We start from the raw sequence: 13,542 nt of genomic DNA, 5'->3' as shown, positions 1-13,542 counted from the left end.
GGCCACGCCATTTGAGGGGAAAACTCTTTGTTTTCCCCTCAAATGGTGTGGCCCTGCCCAGCGTGTGACGTCACTTCCGGTGACGCTCCGGCGGCGCGCGCGCGCGCGCAAGGACGACTCCCGGACGGGAAGGAGCCTCCCCCGCTGGTGAGTCAAATACATTTCGCAACCCTATATGCTAATGAGTTCCTGCTGGGCTTTTTCTACAAAAAAAAGCCCTGCCAGTAATAACACTAGGCCCTGCAAAATTTAGCTCATATTTAAAACACATGTCCCCCTTCTCCAGTTCTGTTTTACAGCCCTGTCTCTGTGGCCTGGAGTTCCACCCTGCCCAACTCAATCCAAGCTCTGAAAGGCTCCTGCATGGTCATCCCGTGCTCTTTCACCTTCCCGGGTCCCCGCGCTTCCTGGGGAGACAAATTCAGCGTGGCTTGGTACCAATACCGGGCAAGAGGTTACCCTGAAATCTACAACAGCAAGAACCCCCGTAGCGTCCTTCCTGAGTATCAAGGGCGGACGGAGGTGGTGGGAGACCTCGAGATGGGCAACTGCACCCTCCTCATCCGAGACGTGCGCCACGGGGATGTCTACTATGTGTGGATCAATCCAGACTCTGTCAGCCACCGGTTCTATGACGTCACGGTCCGGGTGGAAGTCACAGGTGAGCCGTACCCTTCTAGCGTCTGCTTCTGGACCTTCCCGAAAGTCGCCAGTGGCTTTAACGGAACGAGGCCAAGGAGATCCTGTATGAACGGCCGGCCTCTTAAGTGCATGCAAAACACATGCTGTGTCAGTGAGACCCCCCTGCACGACGGGCCGAAACCCAACAGGATGGCTTTCCTCTTCGTGCGGCTTCTGCCTAGCGGCTCCTCGCTACTTACCTCCCCTTCTCTCGTTTTCAGATGTTCCCAGCCAGCTCGAGATGAGCGACCCGGGGTTGTTGACCGAAGGCGATCACACCTCGCTGACATGCTCGGCTCTGCACACCTGTCCCTTGGCCCCGCCCAGCCTCACCTGGAACCTTGAGGGAGGGAAAGCTGTGACAGTCCAAGAACGTCTGGCTGGGGGAGTCTGGCGGACAGAGTTGCAGCTCAACTACGTCCCCTCCCACAGAGACAACGGCAAATATCTCCAGTGCACGGCCACCTTCCCCACCCAACAACAGTCTCGCAGTGGTATCACCTTGCAGGTTAAATGTGAGTGCTTGGTTGGGGGAAGGGAGGGGGGAGAGCGCAGGGGACAATCAACTTTTGAACGGTCAGCTATGCTGCCATTGGGGTTGGGGAGTTCATTCTGTGTCTTGGTAATCGCTGTTGCATTCCTGTCTCTGCTGTTCTGCCTGTGCCGCAACGCTGATCTCTACAGATGTGCAGGAGGATGTTATGTTGGAGGTTGTATTGTCTGGAAGTCTCCTATGCACCGTGAGAGACTGCTGCTTCCCAGCTGTCGCCACCTAACCGTTTCCTAGCTGGTCTCGCGTGTGGGAGTTTAGCTAATTGGCCCATGCCATGGGGGGGGGGGGCGGTGTGCATACGAATGCCCTATATCCTATTATGCTCAATGGGTTGCCGCCATTCTCAACAGTGCCTGTGTTACTGCATCTATAGCTTTGCAATAAATGTATAACCATTCCTGAATGCGTGTACTTCGTTGTAAGCTGTGGGTTCTGACATGAACCTGCCTCTGCAAAACCCATTCTTTCCCAGCCACCGCGAGAACTCAGCGCTTGCTGTTATTTTAAACAATGAGCCGGGGCTCCATTTGGTCAAGTGCATGAAGTATCCATGAAGAAGAAGCCCTGCCCTAGCAGATGTGATTTTGGTTATGGACTTATCTCTCTGGGAATACTGCTGGCCCTGTGTTTGGGCTGATGTTCGGGGGTTACTATAGCACCTACTAAGGTGCTGTAGTAACTTCCTGTTTTACATCCTGCAGGAATTTACTGGTTCAGAGGTGTTCTGATTCATTTCAGATGCCCACATTTCCTTTCCTACCTCCCTGGACTCCAGTGGTTTGACTAAGAGAAGTACCGGCATGGCGTGGGAGGGTAATTCCTGAAGCCGCTCAAGAACAGCACACAAAGTCTTAGTAATATTACTGTGCCCATTATGCAGAGCAGTTTGTGTAGAGTTACCACTTTCCCCCCTGCTGTCGGAGGTGAAAATTCAGCAAGAGTCACTTCCGTATCATAACAGGCTGTACCACATGACTTTTTGCCTGTCATGTAGCGGCTGCAAATGCAGGTTTACCATCAACGAATGAGGGGCCAGTCCTATATCTGTTCTTCGGCTTAACAGTGTGGGAGGCTCTTGTCTCTTCTCATTATAATGAAGATTAATGATTGCATGGCATTGTGGGTAGTATAGCCAGATCCTAAGATCGTCTGTCAGCCAGACGTTCTAGTTGTTTACCATTATGTACCACTAGGTATGGAGCTGTGGTGGCTCAAGCGGTTAAGACGCTGAACTGCAGGCTGTGGAAGGTTGGTAGTTCAGCAGTTCGAGACCCAGGTGCTGCATGACGGAGTGAGCTCCCATCTCTAGTTCCAGCTCCTGCCAACCTAGCAGTTCGAAAGCAAGAAATTGCAAGTAGATAAATAGGTACCACTTCGGTGAGAAGGGAACAGCGTTCCGTGCGCCTTGGTGTTTAGTTATGCCGGCCACATGACCACGGAAACGTCTTCGGACAGCGCTGGCTCTTCGGCTTTGAAACGGAGATGAGCACCGCAACCCTAGAGTCGGATTTGACTGGCTTTCGAGTAAGAGAAACTTTACCTTACCACTAGGTGGCGAGCTAGACTCGTTTTTAAAGCAAGCGATGTTTCAGAGGTGGTTCGCCATTGCCCGCCTCTGCGTCATGGCCCTGGTATTCCTTGGAGGTCGCCCTTCCAAGTACTAGCCAAGGCTGGCCTTGCTTAGCTTCTGAGATCTGATGAGAGTGGGCTAGCCTGGCCTATCCAGGTCAGGGACGTCCCTGCAGCATGAGGTCCATATAGTCCAGCGCATTGTTTCCCAGTGTACCAGTCAGCCTGCTGACTCTATGAAGGAGAGTATGAAGACAAAAGCCCTAAGTTGTAAACTGCCCCTTTATCCCTTGATACTCAGATATACGGGCTCGGATCCAGATATATTTGCCTAGAGTAGACCCTATGGCAGTGATGGTGAACCTTTTAGAGACCGAGTGTCCAAACTGCAACCCAAAATCCACTTATTTATCGCCAAGTGCCAACACGGCAATTTAACCTGAATACTGAGGGTTTACTTTAGAAAAAACAACTCATCCATTAACTTAAGATGATCCAAACAAAGTAAAGAAAGCAATCCCAAATGCTTTCATTTACTTAAAATTATTTGGCAGAGAATTCCACACTTTAATGACGGTCTGGGCCTGGCTGGGGCGATGGCACGCGTGCCCACAGAGAGGGCTCTGAGTGCCGCCTCTGGCACCCGTGCCATAGGTTCGCCACCACTGCCCTATGGCATCATTCCCTTTTTGCTTCTCCCCAGCAACTTATGGAGGTTTTTCTCCATTGCCAAGCTCGCATCCTTGGCTGCTAACACTTCCGGGTGGGCAACTTTAATGTTTTCAAAGGAACCCTTGTATATGCAGAAGTGCCAGTGAGCGCCGCAACAGAGAAAAACCTCTGCAGCAGCTGATGAGAAGCAGTAGGGGAATGATGTCATAGGATCCAACCCACTGTGTCTGGACTTGGAGCTGTTGGCATAAGGCTGATACAATCGAGCCATTCCTTTATTCTTAAACCACCTGGAGGCTTGTGAAAGCTCACTGACTTCTAGTGCCGAAGCTTTATAAACTTGAGACTCCTGGTGCTGAAGGTTTACAGTCTTGAGACTCCTGGTGCTAAAGCTTTACAATCTTGCAGCTCCTGGTGCTGAAGCTTCACAATCTTGCTATTCCCAGTGCTGAAGCTCTATGACAGGGGATAGAGAATGTTCAAGGTTTTGCAGTACCTGTGCAAATTTATTGTTTATTGTTTGAATGATTTGAATGTGATTTTATTGTAATGAGTCTTCGACTTGGTTTTTTGGTGATCCGCCCTGAGCTCGCTTTGGGAATGGTAGAATAAAAATATCAAAAAAAGTACTCACCAATTAAAAGAACTGTATAGGATAGCCCACCCACACCTGTCCAGGAATGGGAGGGGACCCTGTACCTTTTGCAGTACATTAAACAACAAACCACGAGATGGTCTAAACTCTCTCTGGTTTCAGAACAATATGCCACCAGAACCTCTACAATAATCCCCCTCCCAACCTGAGATTAGAGGTTCAAAATCTCAGTTGGCATCTAGGGTTTAACACATTAGCACCTCATTCCCAGAGATGCACAATATTTGAACCTCCAATAGTAGCGTATGTGGTCAGCGTTTAGGCTACAGGATTTTAGCCTTGGAATTCAGGTACAACATCAAAGACAATTTTAACAATCAGGAATCGATATTTAATACAGACCTTAGCACAGACTACCAGAGGTTACAAAAATAACAAGCCTAAGGCGATTTGCCTTAACTAAACAGTAATGATTCATAGTTACCAAAATTCAGGAATACATCAGTCCAAGAGAGTCCAAGTCATACAGTCCAATTAGACACCAAGGGATTTTGAAGAGGAATCCCATTTTTGCACACCATATGCTACAGCTCACAAGGCAGTCCTTTGTCTCTAGGACAGCATTTCAGGGTGCAATAAACAAGCACAGAGCAGGAACAGAACAGAGAGAGGCTCTCTCATAGGGAATGACCAGTTATAGGCCAATTCCAGTCACAAATTAGCCCTGGCCAGGAGCCAATTGCGAGTGGGAATGGGAGTGCCCAAGATTTGGTTGTTATGGCTACATGTGGGGATAGGCTATAAGTTTGGGAACTCCCTCTGCAGTCAGGTGACCCCAAACTCCAGCATCTCCATCAGCTACGTGACTTTTTGCATGTGGGCCTAGTGGGGTGCCTCACAGTCTAGCTTCTAGCATGGAAGTGTGAAGAATGTGGGTTTATGGCATGGCTATTGAGCCATGTGTCCCACCATTTGGCTGGTAACAGGAAATAAGGCGCAGCCTGTTACCAAAAGACATCACAGGAGAAGGCATGAGGCTTTTAGAAATCAATATTTCTATACAAGAACAAATGGGGAAGGAGGGGAAGTATGATAGGGGAGGCACAGGGCTCCTCAGACTGGGTCTGTGCAAGAAAAACCCATGTGGCGGGCCCCAACCAGATTGTCTCTTCCAGATTCACCAAAGGATGCAGTCGTCTCTGTGGTGGGGAACTCGACCCTGAAGGAAGGAGACAGTGTCACCCTGCGATGCAGCAGCCACAGTAACCCCCCTGCCCTCAGTTACCGCTGGTTTTTTGGGCCACGCAAGGCACCACTGCGGGGAGTGGGCACTGGGCCAGAGGCGAAGCTGACAGATATCAAGAGGGACTCTGGGCCATATTACTGCGTCGCGGAGAATGACGTAGGGATGGGAGACGACTCACCCCCTGTCTACCTCCATGTGCAGTGTAAGATGGTGACCACATTTCCTTCTTTCCTTTACTACTAGATTTAGGACAAGATTTAAACATTCTCATTGGGGGGGGGTCAACTTTTTAAACGTAGTTTTTTAGTAGCTTATATTAGCCAGTTTGGTGTAGCGGTTAGGAGAGCAGACTCTAATCTGGGAGAACCGGGTTTGATTCCCCACTTCTCCACATGCAGCTGCTGGTGTGACCTTGGGTCAGTCACAAGTTCTCTCAGAGGTGTTCTCTCAGGAGCAGTTCTCGAGAGAGCTCTCTACCTCACAGGGTGTCTGTTGTGGGGAGGGGAATGGAAACGAGATTGTAAGCCACTCTGCAACTCCTTTGGGTAGGGAAGGGTGGGGAATAAATCCAATCTCTTCTTCTTCTTTTACTTCACAGGGTGTCTGTTGTGGGGAGGGGAATGGAAACGAGATTGTAAGCCACTCTGCAACTCCTTTGGGTAGGGAAGGGTGGGGAATAAATCCAATCTCTTCTTCTTCTTTTACTTCACAGGGTGTCTGTTGTGGGGAGGGGAATGGAAACGAGATTGTAAGCCACTCTGCAACTCCTTTGGGTAGTGAAGGGTGGGGTATAAATCCAATCTCTTCTTCTTCTGTCCTCTTCTTCTCTTCAGATGAGGAAGGGAAAGTTGCCCCAAGCACCTTGGAGGGATGGCATGGTAAAAACGTGGCAGACTCTTGGAAGTCATGCATATTTGAGTTCATGTGCTTAGGATCATGCATGATCCAGGGTCTTTGGGAGCTAAGCTTCTCTGACCCTTTTGGGATGAGTTTTTTTTAAAAAAATCAGGGGTCCCCAACCTTTTTAAGGCTATGGATACTTTGGGAATTCTGTCATAATATGGTGGGCACAGCCACAAAATGGTTGCCCCTGGAGGTGGAGCCAGCCACAAAATGGCTGCCACAGCTTACCTTCAGTCACACAGTGAAAATCCTTGTGCTGTGGTAGCAGCTGCTGCCAGAGCAATGTCTTTAAATGTCTGCACAGCCAATCAAATCCCCAGTAGCCAATCAGAATCCTTGATGGGCAGAAGCCCCATCTGGCCACACCCACCCACTTCCCAAGAATACTTGATAGGTACCAGGGAAGGTGTCAGTGGTCACGATGGTGAGTTAGGGCAGGGGAGTGTCTTTGGACTGGGATCATGGCCAATGTTCCCTCTAAGCTGTGGAGTCGTGTGAGCAAAAATTCTACTTTGTGAGATGCTGGCATTAAAGTTGCGAGTGTGTGATTAGGCTACTGCATAAATTAGTTTGCTCTGGAACCATCCTTCCTGAGCTAAGACAAAAATCTGTGAGCTAGAGGTTAAAAAACTGTGAGCTAGCTCACACTCACTCAGCTTAGAGGGAACACTGATCATGGCAGCACATGTCCTCTTTGCAGACAAACCAGTCATCCTGCCAGAAGGGAACTGCACCATGTCCCGGACCGGAGAGACAGTCACGTGCTACTGCTTGGCGGAAGGAAACCCAGTACCAGGCATCGAGTGGCACCTGCCAAACCAAACCATTCCCGAGGACTTCAACAGCTCGGAACTGCAGGCAGCGTCGGCTTCCATGGGGCACACTGTGGTCGGGGTGCTACGGGGCCCTGCATCCAGCCTGGCCAATGTGTCCTGCTTGGTCACCAACCTGCATGGGCCCAGCCGGGTCACTTTGCCCAACTACCAAGCAGGTAAGGCCAGAGGTAGGTGGGATAGAACATCTGAGAACAGAGGCGTGTAAAATTTTTTTTACATTATTTATAGTACACCTTTCTGACTCAGACTCAAGGTGGATTATGTTGAGTGACTCAAATAGGTATTTGATAGTTCATATGTCGACAGCTGCAAGGATAGTATATGCCAAACATTGGAAAATAATGGAAATACCAACGAAACAAGAGTACGTGAACAAACTATGTGAAACGGCGGAAAATGACAAACTGACACTTGAGATGAGAGCTGGCGCAGAATGGACTTTTCAAAAAACTTGGAAGAGATTCTATGATTGGTATAATGTAAACGCAACTGATAGATAAATGTAGTAATTTGAGATCGCGGAAAAGATAAGCTTAGAAAAATAGATAATGAATTTAAAAATTTAATAAGCAGAAGAAGTGATAAAAGTCTCTTGTTATGTTATATGTTGTTGGGGGTAGTTGGGTGTTGTCTGTCTGTATGTTTGTAGTATATAATGTAAAAAAAACACAATAAAAGTGTACCCTCGGGTACTTAAGGAAAAAATATATAATTGACGGAACAGGACATTCAATAAACAACAGAATTGAATTAGGGTTGTAGCACCAAATCAGAAATCTAAAAACCAAACTGAAGTCAAGCGCATGAACCGTTAAAGGATGCAAAATTTACATAGCAGGATCCCGGTTTCAGCAAGCTGGACACAGTGATACAGAACGCAGTCCCCTAATAAATTATCCCGGTAATTTTGGCTAATTTCACACAAGTTGGATAATGCACTTTCAGTGTGCTTTAGCAATCCTCTGCAGCAGGATTTCCCTGTGCAAAACAGGAATATCTACTTGCAAACAAAGGCCCTTTCTGCACTCTCCTTTTAATCCATGTTCACAGTGGTGTCCTCCAAGCAATTCTGCACTAAAATCGAATCCAACCTGCTTTTTAAGCCAGCCCCCCCCCCCCCCCCATTCTGCATCACATTCCCTCCCTTCAGTGGTCAGCCTGGTTTCAGCCTGCTGTTGCCCCGGGTTATTTGGATGCGGTTTTGCCGTGAAATTACCTTGAGTCAAACACTGAGAAAATCCGGAGTGGTGGACAAATGTAGAAAGGACCAGTTGCTAAAGCGCATTGAAAGTGCATTATCCAATGTGTGTGAAATTAGTTTAGTACAGGGCAACTCTATTGCCTGTGTCGAAAAGCCTTCTCAAATAATTCAGGTTTGCATCGTTTGCAGAAAGGCAGGCGAGTGGGAGCCTTCCCGAATTCCTCAGGCAAGGCATCCCCCAAGGTGGGGGGGGGGCACAACAGAGAAGGTACCTACCTGTATGGGCCTTATCTATTCCCAAATCTCAGGTGTTCGTTCTTGTTTCCAACACTGAGCGTAAGTCATTCTAGCTGCTGTAATCAAGTACCATATCAATGTTCTCTTTGTTATATTCACTTCTTCCATTTTAAGACCCAAAAGTAATATTTCTGGTTCTTTCTTAAAAGTACATTTCAAATTTTTTTGCATCTCATTATAAACCTCCGTCCAAAAATTCACTGCTTTATCACAAGTCCACCACATATGGTAAAAAGAACCTTCTTTTTTTTACATTTCCAACACTTGTTAGACATATTATCACTCATATTTGCAATCTTTTTAGGTGTCATATACCATCTATACATCATTTTATAACAATTTTCTTTTAAATTATTACATGTTGAAATTTTCATTGAATTTTTCCATAAACATTTCCAAGATGACATAGATATTTCTTTATTCATGTTAATTGCCCGTTTTATCATTTGCTCCTTAACCATTTCATCTTCTGTATACCATTTTAAAAATACCTTATACATTTTAGATATTATTTTTTTACCTTTTTCCAACCACATTCTATTTCGTTATATTTTCCCCTAAACCCAAACTCTTTTTTGTCCGTTTTATATAAGGCATATATCTGTCTATAATTTAACCAATCGTATTCAAAATCTATTTCGTCTCTGTCTTTTATGTCAAAGGTTTTCCCCTCTATTTAGAAAATGTCTCTATACAATACACTTTCAATGTACTTTTAAACGGGATTTTGCCAGTTCACACAGGGTGTGGTCACACAGGCGAGATAAACCGGGGGGGGGCTATTTCCCCCAGAGGAATTTGACCCACAGTTGCACAATCACACAGTCCTTTGAAGCTGCAGGGGCAGCCCGCCACTGCGTGATCAGACGCGACCGTGGGTGAGACGGGTTTGGGGTTTGTTTTTTGTTCCGTTTGTTTCCAATTCGCTTAAATGGGGAATCAATGAATCGCACTGCTGCACTGAGGACTCCCTATGGAGTGTGTGATGATGCACATACTGAGAGGGGCGGGGGCGGGGGAAACAATGGCACAGAGTTGGGATGGCCTGGTCACGCGGCTAATTTTGCGTGTGATTGCGACCACAGTAAAACCTAGTTTGAAAGGGCATTAAAAGTGGATGGAAACTGTGAGTGGTGTGTGTGATGACAGCCATCGGTCCTTTCCGCACTCGGATCTCATCGTTGGTTTTATCAGAGCTCAACTCGCAATGGTATACCTTGCATTTATCCCTGGTAACAACAGCATCCATTTATCCTGGGACAAATGTGGGGTGAAACTGGGGTGACCTCCACGTAATGTGGAAACAAAAAATACCCTGAGATAATTAGAGGGGTGAACTCGAGTGTAGTGTAGAATGTGAGTTCGGGGACAGGGTTGAACCAGGATTTAGGGTCTAGTGCAGAATCACCCATAGATAGGCCTCTGTACCGGTTGCCGGCAGGCCTGCAGCTAAAGAGCACGGCCATGTCTATCTCCGATCTGATCCCCACTCGGCCATGGGAACTTGCTGGGTGGCCACGGGCCAGCCACCTACTCTCAGCCTGACCTAGCCCGCAGGGCTGTTGTGAGGACAGAATGGAGGAGAGGAGTCGAATGCAGGTGGCTCGGGAATTCCCACTGGGGAGAATAGGTGTTGGGATTCTTTGATTCAGGGTCGATGGTTGTATTGCAAACACAAGAGCCACATTAGTAAAAGAAAAAATATCTTTTACTACAAATCAAAACAAAGCATGGGTATGGTACTTTGGATAAAAGAAATAAAATAAAAAGGTTACATACTTGCAGTTACTTTCAGTACTATATGCTAACAGCTACATCTTTCTAACTGTCTTGGCTTCTAGAAGAGAACTTCCTCTTTGGTTCACACAAAGAGCCATAAACCTTGTGAATACATTAATGCTAGATCAAAGCATTTCACTTCATTAGGATAAACAACTCCCACAAACTTTCCCTCCGTAGAATACATTATGTAACGTAACATCCTTTTTCCTAACAAACAACACTTAACTCTGTAATGACTGAAGTGTAAGCAACTTGAAACTCCAACAATAGGGTGGTGTAAATATCTAAACGAACGAATGGATAAAAGGCTTCTAAATGACATACAAGAAAACAAAACGAGCACCATCCCGTAAAAACTGTCTATCATAAAATTTCCTAAGGTTGCTGTGTTGGCCTGCAGTGGAAGAGCTAGATTCGAGTCCAGCAGCACCTTAGAGACCAACATAATTTGAGGGGTTATAAACTTTTGAGAGTCCAAGCTCCCTTCATCCTTCATCTCCCTTGGAGAGTCAAAGCTCCCTTCATCCCTTGAGAGCCAGCGTGGTGGAGTCATTAAGAGCAGTGGCCTCTAATCTGGAGAGCCAGGTTTGATTCCCCAGTCTTCCACATGAAGCTTGCTGGGTGACCTTGGGCCAGTCACAGTTCTCTCAGAACTGTCTCTGCCCCCCTACCCAACAAGGTGCCTGTTTGTGGGGGAGGAAAATGGGGTATAAAAACCTCATCATCAGTTTGGTGTAGTGGTTAAGTGTGCTGACTCTAATCTGGGAGAACCGGGTTTGATTCCCCACTTTTACTGGATGACGTGGGGCACGCCATAGTTCTGTCAGAGCTGTCCTTGAAAGAGCAGTTTCTGTCGGAGCTCGCTCAGCCCCGCCTACCTCACAGGGTGTCTGATGTGGGGAGGGAAAGGGAAAGGAGTTTGTAAGCCGCTCTAAGACTCCAAGTGAAGGGCGGGGTATAAATCCAATCTCTTCTTCTTCTTCTTCTTCTTCATCTATCAAAATTGTTGATCATAACAATCAGATGTTGCAGTATCCAAAAAAGAGCCCCACAGAACACTGAAACCTACAGTCTAAATAAAAACGCACCATCTTCCTCAAGCGAGGCTGCCAACCTTTTCACCAGCCTCTACTCCTGTGCCTTTAACAGCTCCTCAAAGCAACTTTTCAGGCCGCAGAGATAAGCTTCTTTTAGCTGGTAATTATGAAGGCCCCACTGCTCTCAAAGGGACAGGAACACACCAGGCCATTTCCGGGTCAGTTGGCAACACCATTAGGCAGAGTTGTTCACCTTTTAAAGCAGGGGTGTCAAACACAAGGCCCGGGGGCCAGAACTGGCCCATCCAAGTCTTTTATGTGGCCCGCGAGCAACTAGTGCAAGGGAAGGGAGACTGCTGAGGGGGGATTGTGGCTTCAGCATGGTGGAACAACCTCGTCTGCAGCAGTCGAGCAGCGTGGGAGCATCTCCCCAGTGCTGCGCCACTGGCTGTCCAGTCCACCCGTATGGGTTTTCCTTTGCGCTCCCCTTCCAGCCCATGAAGCCTTGAAGTGAGGATGCACCAACTTGGAGCTTACCAGCAGCTGTCCTTTATACACTTTATATCTCTGGTACCTGGCATTACGTTTTATGGCACACATGGCCTGGCCCAGCAAAGTGACATTAATGTCAGATCCAGCCAGTATAACAAATGAGTTCGACACCTCTGTTTCAAAGCAAATGTGACACCTGTCCCTCTAACACTCTCTCTCCCTCTCTCTTGCAGGGCACTCCATGCTGCTGCTCATAGCATGCGGGGTCGCCGCTGCGGGCCTCCTCCTCTTTACCCTGCTGGGGATTGTGATCTTCAAAGTGATAAAGAACAGGTGAGAAAGTCACTGCTGAGCAAATCCATACCAAGTCTAGTTCCCACTGGATCAGGGCTCCCAAGTACTTACCTTGATTCGGTGGAGGATATATAGTTCTTCGCGGGACCATTCCTGCAGGGAAAACACAGGTGCTGCACTGTTCCATCGCCCAGACATGATATAGGCACGTAGTCAGGCGACGCTCTAGCAATGAGGCTGGAAACTCCATGGTACCATCGAGTTTCCAGTCCCATTACCAGAACGTTCCCCAGCTACGTGCCTATGTGACTTCTGGGCAACGGAATAGTGCAGCGCCTGTGTTACAAGCAAGAATCTTCCGGCGGGGCATGTGTCCCTCGCTGGTTCGTAGGTAGGTACTTGGCAACCCTACACTGGATGCTGTTTTCTTTCTTTCTTTGTTTGTTACCTATAAGGCAGGTTAGCACAGGCCAAGCTGCAAAGCAGGAAGCTCTGGGTTCAGATTTTATTCCCGCCAGGAACTCATCACCTGGCCTTAGGCAAGACACTTTTTCTCAGCCTTGCCCCCTCCTGATATAATATAGGAATACTCAGGGCTATTTTTGGGCAGGAACGCACAGGAACGGAGTTCCGGCTGGCTTCCAAGCCCAGGGGGTGGGCACATGCAGCAAGCCCCACCCCCTGCTCCCAGCAGCCCTCAGTCAAGCCACGAGGAGCAAGAAGCAGGGAGGCACGTTGCAGAGCCCCCCCCCGTCTTTCCCGGCCCCTGCCATTCCCGGGGTGTTGCCTAATATGCCAATGAGCTGTGCTGTCAGGGGTGTGGCCTAATATGCTAATGGGTTTCTGTTGTTGGGTGTGGCCTATTATGCTAATGAGTTCCTGCTGGCCTTTTTCTACAAAAACAGCCCTGGGAATACTGACCTACTTTCCAGGGTTGCTGCAGCCTGTAAATGACCCCCAACATGGTGCCCATGGTACCTGCTGAGGTGTTTCCTCCCACCAAAAAAGGGACAGGAACACACCAGGCCAAGGGCTAGGGCCTTCTCAGTGGCGGCCCCCACCTGGTGGAATGAGCTCCCAGAGGAGATCCGGGCCCTGCGGGACCTGGTGCAGTTCTGCAGGGCCTGCAAGACGGAGCTCTTCCACCAGGCTTTTGGTTAGGGGCCGCCACTGCCCCCCCCAGCTATATACCATCTTGGGGGGGGGGTTAGGGGTTAGGGCTTAGGAGGCCGGGTAGAATCATTGTTAACATCTATTATCAATGCCTACTGGGAATGTTTGGGTTGTGGTCGCCCTCTCTGGGTTTTTGAGATTCTGGAATGATTGTGGTTATTGAGCACTTTAATTGTTTTATTGGTTTTAAATTGTATATGTTGTTTTTAAC

The 13,542-nt window shown here is 47.9% G+C and overlaps 1 protein-coding gene across 1 annotated transcript in view; it reads left to right on the top strand.

Annotated features, from left to right (window-relative positions):
- The window catches only part of LOC107119113 (myelin-associated glycoprotein-like), a 17,663-nt gene that overhangs the window by 1,023 nt on the left and 3,098 nt on the right, over window positions 1-13,542 (top strand). Inside the window, exons 2-6 of the mRNA XM_015421556.1 lie at window positions 287-661; window positions 903-1,196; window positions 5,246-5,518; window positions 6,920-7,210; window positions 12,098-12,197. Of these exons, the coding sequence (XP_015277042.1) occupies window positions 287-661; window positions 903-1,196; window positions 5,246-5,518; window positions 6,920-7,210; window positions 12,098-12,197 (1,333 nt within the window). The remainder of the gene's footprint in view (window positions 1-286; window positions 662-902; window positions 1,197-5,245; window positions 5,519-6,919; window positions 7,211-12,097; window positions 12,198-13,542) is intronic.

This window comes from Gekko japonicus, unplaced genomic scaffold, assembly GCF_001447785.1.
Source record: "Gekko japonicus isolate JY-2015 unplaced genomic scaffold, Gekko_japonicus_V1.1 scaffold1371, whole genome shotgun sequence".
NCBI lineage: Eukaryota > Metazoa > Chordata > Lepidosauria > Squamata > Gekkonidae > Gekko > Gekko japonicus.
Note: the sequence above shows the minus strand (reverse complement) of the source record. Positions and strands in the feature narration are given on the sequence as shown.